The 22,727-nt window shown below is 40.7% G+C and overlaps 1 protein-coding gene across 1 annotated transcript; it reads right to left on the bottom strand.

The window, feature by feature from the left end:
- Nucleotides 1-567: 567 nt before the first annotated feature.
- Nucleotides 568-22,492, bottom strand: dctn2 (dynactin 2 (p50)). Its single transcript, XM_049576133.1, has 14 exons — nt 22,275-22,492; nt 21,875-21,943; nt 17,607-17,703; nt 15,648-15,709; nt 15,263-15,361; nt 12,425-12,585; nt 11,598-11,751; nt 11,274-11,339; nt 10,885-10,923; nt 9,211-9,288; nt 8,090-8,161; nt 6,924-7,026; nt 5,180-5,271; nt 568-1,415 (listed from the first exon to the last, which is right to left on the bottom strand). The coding sequence occupies exons 1-14, from the start codon at nt 22,308-22,310 to the stop codon at nt 1,329-1,331; spliced, it is 1,215 nt and encodes a 404-aa protein (XP_049432090.1). The 5' UTR covers nt 22,311-22,492; the 3' UTR covers nt 568-1,328.
- Between the last annotated feature and the right edge of the window lie 235 nt (nt 22,493-22,727).

The raw sequence follows: 22,727 nt of genomic DNA on the forward strand, positions 1-22,727 counted from the left end.
GTGATATATTTTTGGGACATTTCATATTATATAATAATTGCAGGAAGTTTGTGTAAAACAAGTGATTTGGATGAATTTTGAGCAGATTATTTCCTAGTAATGTTGCATCAGAGATGAGTATTCTTGATATTTTTAGTAACTTTTTATACAATTCTGACTTTTTTATGTTTTCTTTTATAGGTTTAAGAATTGTACATACTTAATAGGCTTTTTTTAAGACAAATTTAGTGTCTTCCTGACACTTGGTCATTGTCCTTCTGGCTCTGTGGTTAATTTAACTGTGTACTTCCAAGGCTAGTTAGCAGAGCGTGAAGATTTTGAGTACAGCTTGTGTTCAGGTCTGCACTGTGCTCTTATCCTGAGATACTTTTCATAGTTGACATCTTGAATAACTTAAAAAATAAGTTTATTTGGTTTAGTTTAGAATCAGTACTCTGAAATGGTACTCTAAATTTTTTTTAATTTTCCATTCAACCCTTCAAGTATGAAGTGCGCAGCTATGTCAGCACTTAAGTGATTATTATAAAGCATAATCTTCATCTCACGGGGGAAAAAAAGGACTCAAGGTTGTCGCGCTTTATTTTATTGATCTGTTTCCATGACCACAGATGTACAATACAGTTGACTTGTAGGCAATGACAAAGCAGATTAAAAGTTTGTCTGTGGTGTCCGGTCTCAGTCATAATAATAATAATATAGTTACAAGCGACTGAGCGTGAAGAAACAATAAGGTACACAGGCATATTTACAAGCTTTCCTTCCGTGACTTGGCCCTGACACTCGCACAAACGTGCTCCTGCTACACTAGAAGACAATAGATCCCCATTTATTTTTTTCATTTTTACATGTGTCACCCATCAACTCAACATTACTGTGATCCATTTAGTGTGACCCGACTATACAGTATAAATCCAGTAAAAGGGCGAGGATCGGAAAGGAATGGAGGAATTTTTTGTTTCTTACTAATAATTATAAAAACAAACCATTCTAAAAGTCAATAAGCTTAACATGGGACTGCAATCAGTGGCATGTATAGAGTGGACAGATGTGTTTTCAGTTGATATCAGTTTGATGCAAGAGAAAGGAAGAGGAAAGGAGGGCGGACAAGAACATTTGGTCTCCTTTTTTTTGTTTGTTATTCCATCTTTTCCAACTTTCTAACATTCCACTTAGTGAAAAAAAAAGGCAGAGGCAAAGTAGAGAGCAAGAGAGGGATGGCCGGAAAGGACAGAGTTAAACCCCCATTCCCCTCTCTGTGCTCTCCAGCCAGCTCAGATTTGTCCATGTTCTACACTCTTCTCCCAAACTGGTCCGAACTCTGCTACCGTTTATTTGCTGAGCTTCTTCATCCTCTGATCTAGTGCAGCGAAGTTCTCCTCTACAGCCACCAGGTTCTCCTTCATTGTCTGCTGGACCTGGACGGGGGAGAGAGGGGGAAACAGCAGGTTAGGGAAGAAGTGAATGAGAAGAGTAAAAGAGCAGATGAGGATTAGAGATGTAAAAAATAGGCAGTTTTTGAGGAGGGAGTATCTAGAAAAGTAGCAATATCTTTTGGAAAGTTGATCGCACAAAATAAGACTTTTAAAGACATTGCCTTGGGCTCTGGGAATTAAATTAAAGGCTTAATGGTTACTTTAATATTAGAACTAAAACAAACAGTCAATAAACTGATGGACAGAAGATGAATCGCCAACTATTTTGACAATCAATTTACTGTTTCTGTAGTTTAAAGCTTCCATATGTGATATTCAGAGCAATATTACATCAGCAAACCACTATTTGCTATGTGAAAATATAGTGGAGTAATGACGCCCCGAGCAGAGAACTAAGTCACGTTCCCTACGTGTGTTGTAATCCGAGCTTCTCTTTTCTTTGTTGCGTTAGATGGTCCAGCTGCGTGTGCACATTGGTGCATGTGAGTCCTGTGTGTGTGTCCCACTGTCTTGCTAAATACTGTCACTCTGCACTGCCCTGATGTGGCAATTACCTCTGATATCAGGACGGTGTCATCGTGGAAGCATAACACCTAACCTCCAGGTTAAGACTGTTAGCTCTGTCAGCACTGTTGCTAATGGTGTTAACACAGGGAAATGGAAGGTGGGCAGTACGCTTCTGTGATGATGATGTCCCCATATCAGCTCAACCGCAGTTTAAACATGGTGCAGAGCGGCTTATGAGAGAATTGCTGAAGGACTGACCAGCCGCGGCTTCCCACGTCACTGTTTACGTCACACGCTGAGCTACACGTTTTGTTACTTGCTCACGCCCCCCCATTGCCCCGAAAAAGGCACATTCTGTATGAACAAAAGTAGGTAGGTGGCATTTTCCTGCACTCCCCTATTTTGTTTTTATACTGCCAATGCTGAAAGAAGACTGATTGGGCTTTCCTGCAAATGTGCACAATTACTATCTAAAAAGGGCTGGAGGGAGCGTGACTTCATTCTCTGCTCAGAAAGCCATTACTCCACTGTATCTTTACACAGCAAATAGTGGTTTGCTGCCATATTAATAATCTGAATGTTGTATAGAGCTCCTTTAATCAACCAAAAATGCAGTATATTCACTGGTTTTGCTTCATTAGTATGCGGATTTGCTGCTTTCCTGTTTTATATCTTTTTAAATGTAATATCTTTCAGTTTTGACTGTTGGTTAGACAAAACGAGCCATTTGAAAATGCCATTTTGGGGTCCTGAAAACTGACATCAGCATTTCATGCAATAGATGATTGAAAAAAAATAATGATCAGGTTGACAGTAATAAAAATAATTATCAGTTGATGCCCTTGTAAATATTTTTCCAAACTCTTTTGTGGATGTGTAAGGTAAATTTCACAGGGGGTTAGAACACGATTACTGAAAATGCAATGGAAAGCCATCATTACAGGGCAGTGTTGTTCCAGGAGGCTACAGAATAATTGCTCCCAACAAAAGAAAAAGATGTTTTCTGTGTGAGTATGTTAACGTCAGACTCAATAACCTTCTGAAGCCAAAGGACACATCACTCAACAGTACATTGAAGTCTATGAAAAGACCTGCAACTTTTCTGACTGCAGAAGATTGTAAGTTTCAACAGAAACCATTAAAAAAGAAACGCTTTACTTGACAAGGCGCTGCTTTGTCCATCTGGCCAGAAGCCTTGAACTGTGAAAGCACAGGATGAGTATTGACTGAGGCTTTATAGAGCCTCTGTCCTCATAATGGGTAGCTGCACTTTGTTAGAGTTTTACTTTTGGCCATGAAAAGCTGCCTTTACAACACACTCCAATGTCCAATGTCTTTACACTTGTTTATTACACATACAAAGTTTTTGCGAGTAGTTGAGATTGTGTAGTTATTTTTTTTTAATGAATCCGACATTTTCAATCTGTGAAAAACCTTCTGTGGACAAAAAGCTAGAGTGGACTTTCACTAGGTGATAGCAATTATTTCATTGCTTGACATCTTTTTGTGTAGAATGAGACAAGCATGCATTTGTATTGGCCTTGTTCATGCAGGATTTTCCTAAAGAAACAATGTATAGACTTATAAATAAGCAATCCCTCTCAATCATCTATGACCCACTCAAAGTGCTTGGTGGTGTACTTATCTGCAGAGACTCTGCTCTCTGCCTGTATTTTCCTTTTTTTGTCTTATTGAACAGTTTACAAACTGTAACCGACAATTCCTGCATAGCATAGACCAAAACCTAATGTTTATCCACGCTTACTTCTGGGTAGAAAACCCCACGTCACGTACATAAAATAAAACTGCACTAATAAAACACTGCCTCTGTTAGTTTTTAGTCACCTAAAAATGGCCCACTGAAAAAAAGTGTACGCTATATTTCTAATATAATTACATCTTTCTCTTGGGGTCAAGCAGCCCTCTCTAGCAGGGAACTGAAGCCGTTATCTCAGGGTGCTGTCAGACCTAGAGTTCACTTGTTTTCGTCTGATTCAGGGGCTAATTTTGTTACAAAGGTGCATTGCCTAGAGTTGGTTCATGTTCTCACAGCATCATTTACAAGCAGACCAGATCAAATGCCTTGCACCAGAAAGCTGCTCTTGATTGGTCAGAATTTCCATGTGGGAAAAATCCAGTAATTAAACAAAACGTTGAAGAAGAGTACACTTGCAAGATAAATGTGACACTTTCTAATGTCACAATGGAGGGACAACTACGCAGGTTGATTTTAGCGCTGCTCATCGTGGACTATATTGCTGTCATTGTTCATTTTAGTCAAACCATACAGTTTGAAAACGAGGCACGGCTCCAACTAGAAAACAATGTTTTGATGCATTGGATGTGCTGAATGTGCATATTAAGGCAGTAGAGGAGGAGGTGCACATTAATAATCCTCCAGGACTGTAACATGCTCATGTTTAACCCAAATAATGTGTCATGTGACTGCAGTTGGTTCACATCAAGGTCGGAACACGTTCTCACCACAAACAAACCGCACCAGAGTTTGTTTGTAACTGTTGTTTGGGTGCACACCCAAGTGTGATTGCTGTGTTCACACCTGCCCAAATGAACCGCACTTAGGGGGCAAATGAGCATGAGTTTGATTGAACCTAACCAAAGAGAGTGGGTGTAAAAGCACCCTCAAAACCACCAGACTCCACTGACAAAAACAGTAATTTTACTAAGCAGAGCAAAGAGGTTGCTGATCTACCGCTGCATCTATTCCATTGGTTTAAGCTACAAGGGAATGCAGAGGAAAAATTAAAAATATAGTCTACACTTAAAAGTGATACTGATTTTTTAGGTGGTTAAAATACACATTGTTGCGGCCCCCATCCACAGCAGTACATTCCTTAGCTTCTGTGAAGGAAGATTTGGTTTATCAAAGATGATAGCAAAGCAACATAGTACATAAAATAAGCACAGCAGCAACATCAGACAAGTTGGACCACCGTGTTTAGCGATATATTTTCATGTTACAGTTACGGCTAAAACATGAAAACAAGTTTGCCGATTTGACTTATCTCCGCAGATAAAATCAATTGCCAGCTGTCTACCTGGAGTGACTGTGCAACTTCACAGTGATTCGGTCTATATATTTAAGTCTGACAGTCCTATGTTGTCGTAGCTCACACCCAAAGTGAACACTGAACATTGCTGAAGTTAAGTGCCACACTCCAGCAGTGTTTAATTGATTTATGTTGTCCCCACTGTGCAATGGATCTTGAACTTCCTACCTGTGTTAGCAGAGTGTTATTGTCCTTCAGAGAGTTGTTGATCATCTGCTGAGTGGTGTCCAGGTGGGTCAGCAGCTGGCCAAACTGCATGGCTACGACACGGTGGGGTTGGATGAGGTGGAATCGAGAGGCGAGAGAAGAGAGAGGGACAAAGTAGAAGTAAGATGGAGTATTAGTTCTAAAAGTTACAAATTTGTGGTAAAAAAAAAAAAAACGTGCTTAAAAATGCAATATTGTCTTTGTCCTCAGCCAGAGTGAAGTGTGGAGACAAATGTAATCTGAAACTGATGAATGACTGCTTGAAAGATTATTTCACTTGTTTGCCTTCATCTGTAAAGTAAAATCTAGAGAGAAAAACAGAGCAAAAATAAATTCAGTGCGGCTAAAACCCCATTGAGCGAGGAAGCCTTTTGCTGCAGACTGTGACAGATCAGTGCAAAGAGAGTCTGGATGATAAATGACCTCTTTCAGCTCTCAGAAATGAATTATCAATATAATCTATTAATGCCAAGGTTCTGCTTTCATGTGCTAAATAATAAAAAGATGATAATGTGATATATAATATCATGCATCTCTTTCTCCCTGAGGGCATGTTTAACAGTATTGCTAGATTTAGTCTAATTCTATTACCATTCTGAGTCTCCCTTTCAGTGATTTTTTGCCCTTTGTAATAATAGAATGGCATGGTTTAGTCTAATTCCATTATCCGTTTGAATCCCATTTTCGCTTAGTTTTCATCTTTTGTCTCGCACTCAGACGCTCCCATTGCAAATGCAAATCTTTCTGGCCAAGTCTGACTTCCCGGCACACACACATGCCGCCTGAAACGTGAGCCGGGTTCACACCCTGCTATGTTCTGTGGCTACATCCTACATACTTTGAATCTTTAATGCCACTCCCAACCCCCCACTAACCTACATACATCCTCTCCTTGAACTCTCATGGGTGTCATTTCAAGGTTCTTCTCCCCCCACATAAAAGAATAGAACATAAATTATCAAAGTTTTCATTGTTATGATCCTTGCTAGGGTGAAATGGGCCCCCAGAGCAATATTATTACAGTGTTTGCAATATGAACCAATTACTCAACACCAGTACATTCATATAATGTTATGGGGTTCAGTAACAACCTCAACTAATATCAGGTATTTTCAGACCAAACAGTTTTGGGGACTCACTGAGAGGAACTGCCATCTGGGGAGCTCCAAAAACTACACACCTTCAAGGTTTTTTATTTTCTGTTTGCATTGCACCACTCAAAGGAACGCTGAAGTGACATACTCTAAGTCGGACCGTGGCTGAATTTCATTTTGATGAGGCAAAATCACGTATGGTACTTCCACCTTTGCATATAAGCTCAGTAAAGTCTGTGTTTTCTTCCATTTTCTTTGCTACAAGCTGTTTGTGTTTAGTGTTGTCTCTTGTTTACATGGCTGATGAGCTTTTGCATGGCGGTTGCATTAGCTCATGTGTCTGACCAATCAATGTACAATTATGTCACTCATGATTCCTCTTGTGTTGGGAGAATACCCTCTCTGAAATAGGAGCTAAAAAAGTCCCTCAAAGCAGTATTGTGTGCAGGTCCCTTGTTCTTACAGTGCGGACACAACAAAAAGGCAGGTTCTTAGATCTGTGATAAAAATTCCTCTGGTCCGAAAACACCATGACTTAGAGAGTTATGTGAGAACACAAATCAAGTCTTGGGTTATTGCCTTCTAAACCAGTTTTAGCTCCTGTGTGTTACCTTGCTCGTGCAACTCCTTGACAGCGACAAGCCTCTGCACCACCTGAGGCACAGAAGTGGACATGGCATCCCACTTCTGCACCACGTCATAAAGCTGCGACACCTGACAAGAAAACACAAACAGGCACATTGAATAACCAAGATAAATCCCACCAGCTGTTTATGTTCCCAAAAGTTACAGATATGACCTTCCTGATAAACATTCTAGTGTAAATTATATAAATGAACAACAGTTAATACATTTATACAACTCTATGATCAATATGTTTTTACAGTGACAATCATGTTGTGTAGTCTACATTAAAGCAGTGTGGGGACTTTCTGTCAAGCTTACATAAAAACCTGAATCTATTATCATAATAAACAGTAACCCCAAGAATTCAAACTCAACTTGGCGACTCTGTGGTACTGAATACTAGAAATACTCCTGCTGTATTTTACGGCAGAAGACATCGGTCTGTTGTGGGTCCAATGACTTTATCATATACAATTTACATTAAAGCATGTTTATTTACTTTTTAAATTCTTCTTCTTCTGTTATGTAGTTGCACACCCTGTTTACAATGTCAAAACACTGCAGCTGCTCAGACAGCGATAACTTTATGTATCAAAAATAAATGTCTCTGCATGACTTCCTCATTCACCATGACGATAATTATCATGCTCTGCCATCTACTGGCCTTTTAAGCGTACAGCACTTTGAAACAGTCACTTCCACAGACACACAAGATGATTTCACAGCTGAATCTAACATGAAAACCCTTAAAAGTTGGATTTATTACTGACTTAAAATTACAAAAAAGCCTGAAGATAAACTTCAGTTTGGCTCTGACTGTTTGAAGCCAGCTGTTTGTTAAAGGCAGCATTATTCTCATTTAACATATGGCACTACTCCGACTGCCAGACCCTGTCACTTACTAGTTTTCTAAACCAATATGTTGTCGCTAAAACTGAACCAGCAAGATTATCTTTCATGATACTCCAAGATTATTGGACATATTATACAACTTCCTGATGAAAGCTGAACTCTCATGATTTCAGGAATCTTCCAGAAGTCTTCCATCCTTATGTGCTCAGTAACGGAGCTCCAGTAAGGTGGAGCGTGTAACCCTGAAAGTTAATTACTGCACTTAGTTTGCACTGATGGACGTGCAGGGATTGCAAACCTTGTTTTGTGTCTCAGCATCCTCGATCGCTGCCTTGTGTTTAGCGATCTCATTCATCTTCCCGAGGACACTCTAATGGGAGAGAAAAAAGGAAAGTTGTTTGTTTGGTGCGAGAGGTACTGTTTAGAGTGACTCAGATGCATGACAGAAAACAGGAAATTTAGCATATTTTCAAAGTTAAGTAAATACATTTTTAAATGTATCTACTGGTATTTCACCACAAAGCAAATGCACTGCTCATTCTCCAGTGTCAATAACGATACTGTGTGTAGGGCTGTCTGAAAATGAATTACTGTAGGCTCATAGCTGAAGTCCAAATAGAAAAAAAATACACCTTCCAATAACCACTAAGACTTTCTCACTGTATGTACCTTTTGATTCTTTTTAGTGGGCAAGCTGTAGTGGATATCAATACATACAAGAGTCAGAGGAAAGGCTGGGATCTGTCACGTTCGATATTTTAACATTTGTATGCCCACATCCAGGCTAAACTATTCAGGTGTGAGACAAAAAAAAATACTTCACTGCAGGGCACAAAGAAGTTCTGCACACTGTTAGGCTCCAGATAAATACTTTATTTCTCTTTTTCCCTTTTCAAGGCAACGTTTCGATCTATAAGATCTTCCTCAGGCAAGTGTGAAAGAGAAAACAGGTAAGTCTTGTATGTACTTCTTTACTGCCTCTACAACACGAGCCTGTTTTCTCCCTCACACCTGCCTGAAGAGCTCATAGATCGAAACACTGCCTTGAAAAATGAAAAGAGAAATAAACTATTTATTTGGAGCCTAACAGCGTGCAGACCTCCTTACTGCCCAACATTTGTTAGATACACATGATACAATGTGTATTTAAGTTTTTAATGAGCTTTGGATTTGCTGGGTTGGCTGTTGCACCTGGTTGGCACATCTCGACTAATCTCTGTATTGGACGCAAATAGATAAATTATCGATCAGTGATCCAGCTGTAAGACGGCAAAACAACGTAGTTCTTTCAAAACATGAAGTTTCTAGAAGACACATATTGTATAAATGAAAGAAAAACCAAATTGCAACTGACACTGGAATCAAAAGCCTCCATTTACCCCCTAACCCTGTGCTGTATGCTGTGTGTGGATTAGTTACCTGCAGTCTGGCCTCCACTTGATCCAGAGTAGCAGAGTCCAGTGCACTGACCCTCGCCTGCAGGAGCTCTATGGTGTCCTGATTCAAACAAGTGCGCGCACACACACACACACACACACACACACACACACACACACACACACACACACACACACGAGTTATATATCAGCCTGAACACAAAACTTCTTGCTCTTACTCCTGGCACAGCAACAATAAACAAACTTGGCAGAACTGATGTCATTCATCTTTGAAGCATGACCCAGTTCTCTGGCTGCACATCACATACACAGACTTATGAATTCAGGCACAAGCTCTATAAGGTGTAGGGCTGGGCGGTATGGGCTTAAATGTATCTAAAGGTATAATCTGAAGCATGGACGGTAATAGTACATATCCTGGTATATTGTCTTTTCTTGAAATTTCAATATAAAAGCATACGGTGAAGAGATTCTCCCAGAGGTGATTAAGGGAGGCTGAACAGCGTGATATTTCAGCATCACTGCATTTTTTTGTTGTTTTTGCAAATTACTTCTTTCATCCTGATTTCGGTACTTTGTAAATAAACCTTATTGTTGCTTCTTAAAAGACAAAGGCGACACAATTTTAAAAAGAAGTCTTTGTTGTTGAATGCAGAGCACAAAAGAGCAATGAGGTGCAATAAGGTGTGCAGCGATTTTTCAGCTGAGCCACTTTGGTTGCAGGGATACGTAATATCCGTGAAAGTAAAACTGTCAGCACAAGGTACAATAACCTACTCGCTCTAGATAAAGGGAAGGCTGAAGCACAAAGGGAGAGAGGACAGAGCCACTGCTCTTTGTGAGTTCAGTATTTGTTTGTGCTCTACTGTTGGTGCTCAGTACTGGTACATGAAGGATGTGACGGCTGGACTTTGTGGTATCTGGCACGCTCATCCTCCACTTTTACTGGACGGCGAGGTTATAAGTAACAGCGACGAGTGGCTGCAGCGTTTTACCCACAGTTGAATATTTTTCAACTCTTAGTGACCAGAAAAAAAATGGCAAACACACAGCACTCAGCAAAGAAAATACTCTCAGCACCTCGTCACACTGCTGGCCTTTTTCGTGTAGTGTAGATAAACAGGGAAGAACATAGCGGTTGTAGCAGTTGCCTGGACCCTGCAGTTAGTTTGTCACTAGCACGGTATTGCGATATTGCTGTTACCGCGACAGCCCTACTATTACTGTACTCTTAACTGCATTACTGGGACATATTTCATACAGGACAGAGACATTTTAAGAACATTTAGTGTACAAATCAGCTGTAAAAAATATTTTAAAAACCCCACCATCAATGATTCAACTGACGTTTGCGAAGGATGCATTCTTTTGCTTTCCTCATATTCCAGAAGATATTTTGATGTGAGGTGACAGGAAATATTGCTTGTATTACCACTCCTTGCAACCACACTCACATGACATAATTTGTAAATTGTCATTTTCTGCTCACTGTCTGACTATGCTCGTACACTGGAGGCCGCACCTGTTCTTTTTTATCAACTCCTACTCCTCTTTGTTGTGTGCAGCTCTTTCAGAGATGTTTTTTTCTTTATTTAACAAAACAAAGCAGCGTGCGCTCTAGCGGTTTACTTTCCATACAGTTTACACCGTCCACCCCTAAGACAGTGTGTTCCAAAAGAAAGTACTGACTTCTTACCATCAAACTGGCTCCTTGTACACCAGCACTCAGAGGACCCTGCATGATCAGAATCAGAATTAGCTTTATCTGCCAACTATGTGTGCACATAAAAGGACTGTGGTGTTTTGTTGCTCTCGATATAAAGACAAAGCATAGACAAACAGCTGAGAGGTACAAGGTGGGAAAATAAATAAGCCACATCCACAATTTACATAAATCAAGTGGAAGATTTCAGTTTGACTCTTAGTGGATTGTTACACAGCAACAGGAGCATGAAAATTCTACTGGTGTGAAAGTGAAAGAGCAAAGGAGATAAACAGAATTAGTGTGAATGAATGAGAAAAGAATTAGAGAGGATGTGTGTGTGCGTGTGTGTGTGTAAAGACTCTGTGTAAGTCAGTGTGTACCTGCTTGTCTGATCCTGAGCCAACAGCCATCTCCAGCTCAGCTAGACGCTTCTCCAGTTCCGCCATCTACAGGGACGGAACAAGGCAACACATGGCTGGCGGTGACAACAAAATCCCACAAGACACAAACACACACGCACACACTTTCCCGCCTTTTGTCCCATTTATTTACCACCAAATATTCTGACATTCCTCTCATGAGAACCAAAACACAAACACGTCTAGCGGATCGCGCAGCTGAAACATTTGCTCATTTCACGAGTGCATTCATCCCAGACACTTGACTCTGCTTCCCTCCACCCTCCACCTCCCTTTCCACTTTACCTTGGCAGACTCGTTGAATTTTTCCTGCTCTGGTCTGCTGTGCAGCTCGTAGAGTACCACTCCATCTGGGCCCTTCGCTGATGCCGTCGGCTTGTTGTCTCCTGCCGAGCTGCCACGGCTGCCCTTGGCCGCTTCCAGCTGGGTGAGCAGACGCCTGGAGGAGGGAAGGAAGAGGAGACACAAAAGGATTATATTTTCAATATTGTTATCACCTCCATGTGCTGCTGCGCCCCCTCCTCTCTCTCTTGCTACCAATCTTTCCAAGCTCTGTTGTAAACTGCAAGGTCAGTGTGAGCTTGGATCGTTTTAGAGCAGTTTTTATTCCCCTTCTCTGACTTGTGTCGCTGTCACTGTTCCCTCTCTATCTTCATTTCAGAGTTGTGGTCTGACATGTGGCAGCAGTATGTCTCTATTCTCACTATGGCTTCCCTCAGCTAATCTGCCATCTTCTCCAGTTTTTATTTCCCGTCCTAAATCATCTGGCCATCCGCTCTGGTGCTCCCCAGGTAGTGCTACACTGAGATCAGGGGGGTTTATGTGGGCAATTGATACCAGCTGTACTGCCTTGGCCTTGTTACTCTCTCATTCCTTACTGTATATCTGGGTTATAGTAGGTTCATCGAAATGAATTCCCCCTGCTCTCCCCTTCAACCTCCTATTCCGAACTCCCTCTATTTCTTCCCCTTTTTCCTCTTCTTCTTTCCCTCCATCCCCTGCCCACTGGCTCATCACTCCGTCAGGGTCTGATAGATTGTAGCTTCAGGTTTCAGTTTCCAGATGCTTTTTCCTCTTGCTTTATTGCCTTGACACCTTCCCTCTCAGCTCACCTGGCCAGCGCACCATCTGGGTCAGCCAGGTTGATGTGTGCCTGTGGTCCCAGCAGAGAGTCAAGATGGGCAGAAACCAGCTGCTGTTTGAGCTGCGCTGCCTGCTGGGCGAGTACCACCGGGGTCAGGCGCTCCTCTGCATTGCTTTCCTTTGTCGCAGCCTGGAAGCAGAGAGACACCAGGTTGGTTGAGTAACTGAGTTCCACAAAGCAGTGACAGTTGTTTATCCGAACAACAACACAGAGGGTGATGAAATCGAGGACTGGAAGTCTGTCTCGCCCAACCAGGTATGTCGTTCATAGAGAACATGTGTCCCATGCCGATTCAAAAAGTAGGACGATGTACTGTGTACATAAACATGCATTCTTGCACTAGCCATAAAGTAAATCTGTTTACACTGACATTATACATCAGACAGCACAAAAGGAAAGGGATATTCCAGTATTTTTTAACCTAGGTTGGGATTAGCTGCTGTACTCCACTGCATAGGGATCTACTTAAGGCAGAATTAGAAGGATTTGTCAGTTGCGGTTTGCAAACACAAGTTCAGTGTTGGCCCCTCCTCCCTGGCTCAACAGCTCCTCTTTTATGTATGCTTATGATCTGACACCTGGACAGTTCTACTGGGCAAGTAAAATGCCATGTCAGGCTGGTAAATCTCCTTATCTCTGTTGAGAGCTGCACATGTGCAGTACCTATCAGGCAATTAAATAAAATAAATGGCGATGGGTAAAGATAAAGTTTATTAGCTGAAGCACAAGCAAGCATTTCAATTATCCTGGAAACAAGAGTTTAGTTGGGTGGCATTAGAGGATGTGGACGAAACTCCAATGATGTATTGTGCACTTTGTTGCATGTTTAAGAGCAAGGCAGATAAAATAAGTTATTTTTTAATGACAATTAACTTAAGTCTTTGTTGTTATTTGATAATCGCGAATAAATTAACAATTTGTAAAGGGGCAAGTAAAACTGACTCTGGGCAAGAACATTTCTGACACTTGCCTGACTGGGCAAATGAAGAAAAAAATTACGTTGAACCCTGCATTACTGATTGAGAGGGATTATTTTTATATGAGTTTTAGGAATATCCTACTCAACCCACCCTGAAAGTCCAGGTGAGTATCTAGCCTCAGTATTGTGACATCTGTCCAAGTGAAACAGGATAGGCAGGTGGAATATAAGATTGGGAGGAATTTGATTTTGTTGTTGAAAAGTTTGTGTCCCATTGGAGAATTATAGTAGAGGAGGCCTTGGCGGTGTACACCGATGGGACAGCAGTATCTGTCAGGTAGAGAGAAACAAAGCCCATTGTATGCTCCATGTAGTTGGTGAAACAGTCGACTGTAAAATGCTGTGTGCCTAATCTGGAGCTGTCAGAAATACCACTTTCCTTACAGTGAATAAATACAAGCCAGCAGGCCTGTAACCATGGTATTTTGGGGAAACGGAACAAGGTCTGAGGTGGCGAACACCTACAGACACACTGACATAGCATGCTGTTGCTAGCTAGCTAATGAATGAATCTTAGCTCAGATGGAGGACATCTGATGTTACTTGTTGAAATTGTTTGGTACTATCTTAAGAAAGCACATGTCATACCTTGTTTAATAGGAGGTAAACATGATTGAATGACTTGATGATGATTTTTTGGCACATGTTTAAAAGGTACACAATATGGCCAAGGATGTGGTATAAAAGGCATTTTTCAAATTTCATCTCGACTTTAAGGCTAACCAAATTAAATGACTAAATACAGAGGGCTCATTTCTGTGTTTTCTTTTGTTTAGACTCAATTATTTATGTAAAACTGAAGTTTACTTTGGAAACTGTGGGAGGCTGCTTGTGCTGCTTTGCTTGATATCTTTGCTGGAGTCCTGCTTCCTGAATCTCTACAACTGGTTCAAAATATTTTTGACCCATATTCAAAACAGCCACAATAATGAGAAAACGAGGTTGAAAATTGCCAGAATGTTCCTTAACAATAGCAAAAGGCAAAATAATCAAGCATTGTCCAGCACAGCTTTGGACATGTGCAGTCAGATTTCTGTTGTTATCACTGCGTGACACTTAGGCACATTATCATTAAACTATGGTATTATTTCATTATTGCTCAGTTAATCTGGTCTATATACGTAAATCACAGTATGTTTTCACCCGTACATGCTGCAGTTCACTTGTTTATTTACTACATTCACCCTGGTGAATGGACACACAGCAAATTAATTGCTCCGAGGAGGTCGTTCACAGTTTAAATTTAGAGCATGTAGCAGAGAAGCAGCTTGTTCCCCACAGACAGGCTGCTTACTCTGCCAGCATGACCTGCATGAGCTAAAACCCACGGATTCTGTCACAAAAACTGCCAATTCACAGCTTGAACTTGGTGTTAGACTCATAGAGCAGCGGACCCTGCTCCGTGCGTATCCAAGTTGATGACACCCGAGGTTTAATTAGTTTCTGGGTTGAGGGGTCTTTGTAAGTCTGAAAAGCAATTTCTTGCACGAGTTTTAATCAACTCATTTTCAGGGTGAATGTAAGGCTTCAGTGCACACGCCGTACAAGCTCAGGTCTCTAGTACAACAGTAAGAAGTGGACATATATATTCCAACTCTGAAACTGTTCTAACTAAAAGGTTGAACTCCTCTGAATAAATACATGATGACACGGTCAAGGAGCAGAGTGGAGGAAAATCCCTCTGTGAAGGGCTCCTGAATTTGTGTGCAGACAGCAAGATAAAGGCTGGATAATCAGCGTGTACCATCCCTTGCCAAGTCCTATAGGCAAAGGAGGGGTGTGCTTGAGTGTGAGTGTGAGTGTGTGTGTGTCTCGCTGTCAGTTCACCTGGATAGCATCCACCTCCTGAGTGAGTTCCTGGATCTCATTCACCAGGCGCTGGTACTTCTGCTGGGGCGTCTCTTTCACTCCGCAGCCCTCTCCAAGCTAAACAATGTTCAGAGACGTGAGAAATGGTATGAATATTACACAACAGCACAGTGATAGTAGCACAGAAATTTGGCTTCTCGCTACATTTATGTTTAATACTGCACGTGGTCCCTTTACAAATAAAATGAATAAATAAACAAAGAGATCAGACTCCTGACTTTATCAGAAAACATATGTAGCGAGTGGAATATAAATCCTAATGGTGCTGTTACCCTGAAATTGAACATCTTCTAAAAGAATAAAAAGTGAAGTAATGAATTTCTGCTGAACAGAGTGTACTCACGATCTCAAATTCTCCTGACTCATAGCCCACTCTTCTGCTTCTACTGATTCTGTCTGAGAAGTCTGTGAAAAGGAGACAAATGTATTGTGAGAGAACAAAAACAGACTGGTTGTCAGGAGGAAAGCCCAGTCTGAGCCAGAACATGATTTGGGGCTCAAAATCAACAAAAGGATGAACCTGTTTTGTTAGACCTGTACCAGAAGAGCAGCATTTGAAGCAACAGCTCTCTCTCTCCCTCCTTGTGTTTGTTTCCTTCTCCTATGTGTGTGAATGATGAGCTTCAGTTATGCCTCTTGTGTGTTTGTGTAGTCTGTCCTCTTTCCAAGCTACAGGGTGGAGAGGTCATGTGGCACAGGCTCTAGCTGTTTGGAAACACCTGGCAAGACATTTTCCCGGATCCATTTTCTTTGTGGCATGTTTGCATTCTATGTATAGCTTATAATTTGGTTTGTCTATATTGTAATCATATTACATAGGTTATTGGTTAGACACGACATTTTGCGTGTCTGTTCTTTCTGGGAAAAGGATCCCTTCGCCACTCCTCCTGAGGGTTCTTCCATTTTTTCTCCCATTAAAGGTTTTTTGGGAGGGTATTTCTTTATCCTAAGCGTGGATTGAAAAGAAAGGAGGGTGACATTTGCTGTACAGATTATAAGCCCCTTTAGGCAAACTTGTGATCTGCTACACTGGGCTATGTATGTAAAATTGACCTTACTGTGAACTTTGTCTGCCAGTCTTGTGTTTTGCAAACTTGTTCTTAACTGTGTATGTCTGGTAACAATGGTCATTTATGTTTCTCTTGCCAAATTCTTCATCTATTAAAAGCTAAAAAATGCAACAGGTATTCTTAAAAAGATGACAGTGGTGTTGTTTTGTATGGCTTTTGTATTTACATGTACTTTTTGTACGTATTTGTGGTGATTACTGGTCACAAGACTGTCTTAGGTATTTTATATAAGGAAATGACAACCTCAGAAGCATTTCTAATAAAGGAAATACACTCAGTTGCCTGTTTATCACGTGCCATAACTAAACCTAAAGCAGTGTAATCAGAGGTGTTGATCAAAATGTATGGTCATGTTGGAGACTGCAGTTTGTGGCACTGTTGACATGTGTTGCTTTCTATAGGCAGGTGATTCTATTATTGGTTCACCCCATTTATATCAATGAGAGTAGACTAAAGAACAGAAACAGCACTCTGTAAAAAGCAAACCGTATCCCTACTAAAGGTGATGTTACACTTCTGTGTAAGCTTAATATGTTAATTAAATTAAAAGGCATATGATGCAGGATTTTTCTACCAAAAAAAAATTATAGACTCACATAAGTAATCCCTCTCAATCCTCTCAATCCTCACAAATGCCCCACTCGCAGTGTGTGGCAATGTCTATCAGAGACTTTGCCTTTTGTCTGTATTTTCTTTTTTCTTCTTATTTTGGTTTGTTTGGGACGTTTCTGGGTTTTAACCTTTGGGTAGCAGCTTGCAGCCCCCAGCTAGCAGCAACACGAGGTCAAGACTCCATAAAAACATAATGACCAGCTGTTTTTCTCCTCTGCTCTGTGGATGTGAGGTCAGTGTGTCTGTTTGAGTGAGGGCAAGGTTGAGCCACACACACACAACCATGCGCTTCAGTGGAATTCATCCTTCCTTCCTGCATTGTTGTTGCGAGGTGTGGGTTTGTTTATTTGTGCCTGAGAATGAAACCACCGTGAAACAATTAGATAAAAACGAATTCACTGCTGTTCTCGTTAACGCCACTCCCTAACTTCATTTACTCTCTAGCTCACTTGCCCACCGCTGCTCTGTCTTGTTGTGCCAGGGAGGAGGGGCCAAGTTTGAAAGCTGCATTTACAACCAGTAATCATGAAATCCTGCATAGTGCACCTTCAATGAATTATGACTAAAAAAAAAAAAAAAAGATAATGTTCAGAGTGTTTTACAATCAACTATGAACTGACCAAGCCCCTTGGTGTTGACGTGCTTGTCTTTGAACTTGTCATAGGCTGCATTGGGGTTGACCACGATCCTCTCCACGCTGTCACTGCAGAGCTCCTCCTGTCATTGAAACACCAGGGAATAAAGTCAGATAGACATAAACAGATCCTAAAAGGGCTGTTAGACTAAACAGACAGCAAAGGCTTCAAAATGAGCCTTGGCTTACTGAGCCAGTGAGCCATAAGTCTCAAAGCCCAAGGTAGACTTGAAATATGTTGACAGGTCGGTATTATCAGAGAGAAAAATTCTACACTTGGCTTGATCATTGCCCCGTAATGATTTAAAGAATACTGAATTATGCGGTTAAGTCAACAAGTGCATCACCGCTTACCAAGATTAGATACCCTCAGAAATTAAAAGCCACTGTAGCCATAAATCATAAGAATATGCAAGAGCCTCACAGCAATTATTTAGGCTTGTCCAAAAGCAGATTATTTCAACATAATTTAGAGTACCAGCAGGCAAGAGACAAATGTGCAAAATGATGCTTCTCACAGCCACAGTTTTACCTAGGCCTGATTGTAGACTCTTCAGACTATCTTTAAAAAGGTTCAGCTTTTATAAAAATGTGTCATTCAGCATCTACTATGGTAAAATCAATGTTATGTGAATGAAAAGCTGGAAGCCACTAACGCTTTCTTTTCTAAATGACGGCTTTGTGATTAGTGATTCTGGGGGGAGCACAAAAAAGTGCATCATTTGATCCAAACTTCCTAGTGATCAATTATGATGAACTACAGGCTATGGGTAAGATTAAAACACCACTGACGCGTACAGATAAATGACATGAATCCGGGCTCACACACAGATTCGGATAAAAAAAAAAGGAGACAGATCAACAAAACACACACAACACATGACAGTTACACAGATGCAGGGAGGAGGAGGAGGAGGAAGAGTGAGGAGGAGAGTTAGTCAGGCTCTTACCAGCTCCTTGGGTTTCCAAAGAGAGTTAGAGAAAGTAACGGAAGAGCAGAGGGAGAGAAAAAAGTAGGGGGGAGAGAGAGAGACAACACAGATTAATGTGGTTATCACATGCCATGCACACAACAGGAACAGTTGGCCAGGGTCGGGGAAAGATAAGAAAGAGAGCAGTGTTCTGAGTGTTGCTGCTAAAAACCCTGGAGACACACTGTTCAGACTGCTTATGATGTCTCCAACTCTTTCTCTCTTCCCCGATTCAGGGTGGTAAGATGGTCCATTAACACAAACAAGTTACTTTCTCCTTTGATACCGTACTGCACTTCATAATGCAGTGCGACCTTATGCTCTCATGGAGGGCATTGCAGGTCTCACGACATTATGTTATGGATGCAGTGGGTTGGTGTTTTAAAAGACAATCCATGAGTCAGAATGAAGGGTAACGTGTGGTTTGAGGGTGCTTAAAAGGAGGACAAGGAAAGGCCTAAAACCTGTAAAATGCATTGTTACAAAAATTGTAATTAATTATAAACCATTCATCAGGGTGAGTTATTTCTTAAGAACATGCTGTTCATCCTAAATTATTCCGCTAGGCTAAACCAGCACTGTTAATGAAGTATATCCAAGTCAAGGCCCCTGTGCACTGTGAGATTTTGGGCTGTCCCAGAAAAAAACCATAATGATATCTTTGGTCATCAATTCAAGATGTTGGTTTTAGTTCACACTACAAAATACCTCCCCCAATGGCTGATTTACAGTACTGGTGACCACAGGAAGTGTCAGAAATTTGGGACAAATTTTAAATGACTTCTGCCATTAGTACAGTCAACATCTACAAAACAACCAAACGGAATATAGCACGAAACCAGAGATAGGTCAGGGATAGACGTGGCACTAAAAAGTGACAACATTTATGTAAATGAAAGCATAAAAACTGACTAAAAAACCTTCATCTCAATGTGGATCAGTCACATCTGGCCAATAGTTGATCTACCTAATATGGCCAGTGTTAGTGCGGATACCAATCCAGTGCATTCCTTTATGAAATGACATATAACACACTGGCCAACACAACAGTGTAAGCACAATATTTGATTTAAGTAGTAGGCATAAACTAAAAGGCTGATGGCAAACAAAAGAGTTTGTGGAGCTCTGACAAAGAAGAACATTTTGTGAACACAGACGTGCCAGCACCATACCAAAGCCTGTTTTTTGTTCAACTGCATTTTCAAAATACGAGAGTGACGCAGCTGGACTGCACAAGTTGATGCCATGTTTCTGCTTGCATTTCTTTATCCTATTGACATCATTAAAACCAGAGCTGTTTTGATATCAGTATCGGAAATGCCTCTGATACTGTCTAAAATGCTGGATTGGGTATTGGCGAGTATGCACATCTATGCACCAATCCAATACCATGTAATTCATTAATAAAAGTAGTTTCCCATCCAGATAGAAATCAGATATACAGGAAATCAAATCTTCTTTGCCGCCCTAAAACAGCAACCTACATAGCAAGTTGCTCTGTGCAGCCGCTGGCAACTACTTTTTTAGAGCAACAAAGAACTGATTACTGGTAGGCAGGGTTAGCAAAATGTCGATATTTTTTTATTTTATCTACTCTCTGTATATATATTTGATAATGTTTCACAAAGGGTTTAACCTGTGCCATGCAATACAAAAATGACAACAATCATTTCACATCCATCCAAAGTCAGTTAAATCTATATATTTTTTTAATGCATTGGTACTGGATTGGTACTCAGTATCAGCCTATATGCAAGTTCAGGTATTGGGAAGGAAAAATAATATTTAAAAAAATCTCTATTTAACACCATGATTTACCAGGGATTCACCAAACAGTTCAGCACATATTTTATTATATTATCTCCATCTCTCAAAATGTGATGTCGAATCAATCTGCAAGTTATCACACAGTGTACAGGGGCCTTTATAATATCCAGTTAGTCAGAATAGCGCAGTTAGGCAGGAAGCAATTGTTAGAACATGATGACAGGTTAAAAGAGGAAATATCTAAAACAAATAAACACTTTTCTTTCTCCTGTCAGTGCAGTCACACTCAAACAGACACACACTTGAGCCCTCACTGCTTTGTCAAAGCATGACCCAGTGAAAGAGCAAATTAAAGAGCCGCTGAAGACCCATCAACATCATTATTCCCTTAAAAAGTTTAAATGAGCAAAACAAATAGGAGGGAAAGAATCAATTCCTTGCACTTCAAAACAATCACAACTTGATGAATCACAGAGCACACAGAAGGGTCACTCCATCGATCCATTTCTCATTTCATCCCAATCAATAGAGGTAGGAAAAATGGATATGAGATTTAAAAAAAAAAAAAAAAAAACATGCATAAAAGGCATGGCATTAAGCTCACTCAGAGTAAAATGGAGCCAGTCTTACTTGTACAAACTAGGGTCCCAGGAGGGGTGGGCAAGAGTCAAATCAAGGGCAAGGGATTGGGAAGAAGGAATGTGGAAACATGGAAGGGAAAATGCCAATTAGGATTCACTCAGCTGGTCAGCAAATAGCCCAGACATGTTTAAAAGTAGACCAGCATCTTTCAGCTGTTTAGTGCTAATTATTAGCACTGTAAAAGGACTGTACTCACACAAAGCCACCACTAACTCTGCTTAATGTTACAGTTAGATAGCAGTGAGAACAGGCATCACAAGACCATCACGATGACATAGTTATAAACTGCGACAGTAGACTTTGTTCCTTGAGGCTGCTTGAATGGGACTTGAGGGAAGGGTTTTAGTCCTTCCTGTATGAATGAACAGACAGGCTAATATGCATAATATATGAAGGATAAGGTAAATAGTAATGTGAAAAGGGCATCTTTGCATTTTTTTAATGAAATATGAACATAATATGTATATGTTTTTTGAAGATTCATAAGCTTTACAGATTATGCATCAATAAAATCAAGAGGTCATAGTTTTCATGTTACATCTTTTGGTGGACAAAACATTTTTTAATGTGCCCTACAAAGTTAGTAAGGACAGCACAAATGTAGTGACGCTGTTTAATTTAAATATCACTGTTAATAAAGTAATACTAAACTACAATCAGTGCTTTGTCATGTCACTAGTAATAGTAAGACAAGTACTTGCATGTTAAGGTGTTTAAACATGGTACAGATAATGCACACTTATCGCAATCAAGGATTAAATGCTATCTCCGTTATATCAGATGTAAACACTTGTTAGCTAGTTAGGTTAGCTTAATATGCAGCGAATCAGCTAACAGTCTGCAAACTAACATTGAATACAAAACGTCCACTCACCGACTCAAACTGAGCCTGGTCATCTTCTGGGAGGTCACCAGTCTCATACACATCCGGCTCGTTAAAGGCCTAATAAAACAATCAGTTAAACAATATATCAAATGATCAGATATCCCGTTTATTGTCACTAGCCTGGCCAACGCCCCGGCCCATTCAACAACACGTATTTGCGAGCACTTGTTCTCTGGTTGCTTGTATCACAAGACACAACATTACCTGACAGTTTAGCAACTAAGAATCTGCAATTATTGACGCTAGTTGTATAGTAGGTGCAAACAATAAGGAGATAACAGAGTGAAGTGCATAGACGTTAGCTAGCTTAGCTGTCACAGCCTGGAGCTAGCATTGCCAAGTAACGTTAGCAATCTAGCTAATCTGTCTGTTAGCGCTAGCCACTTACAATTCCCGGCAAGTTTGCGTATTTAGGATCAGCCATTGTCAGTGGGAAGCAAAAACGAGACCAACAAATCACTACAGAATATAATAACCGTTATTAAAACGTGCAAACTGTCGATAACCGAATCAAACTGTAACAAAAGCTAACGATAGATGAGCCAGCAGTCTCTCAGCCGGCGGAGGCTTCCAGGCTGATGTGGTCACTAGCTTGATTTGACAGCCTGTGCGTTGGGTTTCATACAAGCGCAGGAGAACGGGCGGTGATGTGCTCGTTACATCAATGGGAAAGCGTTCAACGGCCGAGCGAGACCAACAAAACAAACACTCCCGACAAAGTGAGGCGTCTATGCGCATGCGCTCTGTTTGACCAATACGATTTAACGTTGTTAACGGTCCCTTTTTGATATGTTTCGCACATCGTTTTATCAGATTTTCCCAATAAACGCACATTTATTGT

The sequence above is a fragment of the Epinephelus fuscoguttatus genome, linkage group LG1 (genome assembly GCF_011397635.1).
Source record: "Epinephelus fuscoguttatus linkage group LG1, E.fuscoguttatus.final_Chr_v1".
NCBI classification, from domain to species: Eukaryota; Metazoa; Chordata; class Actinopteri; order Perciformes; family Serranidae; genus Epinephelus; species Epinephelus fuscoguttatus.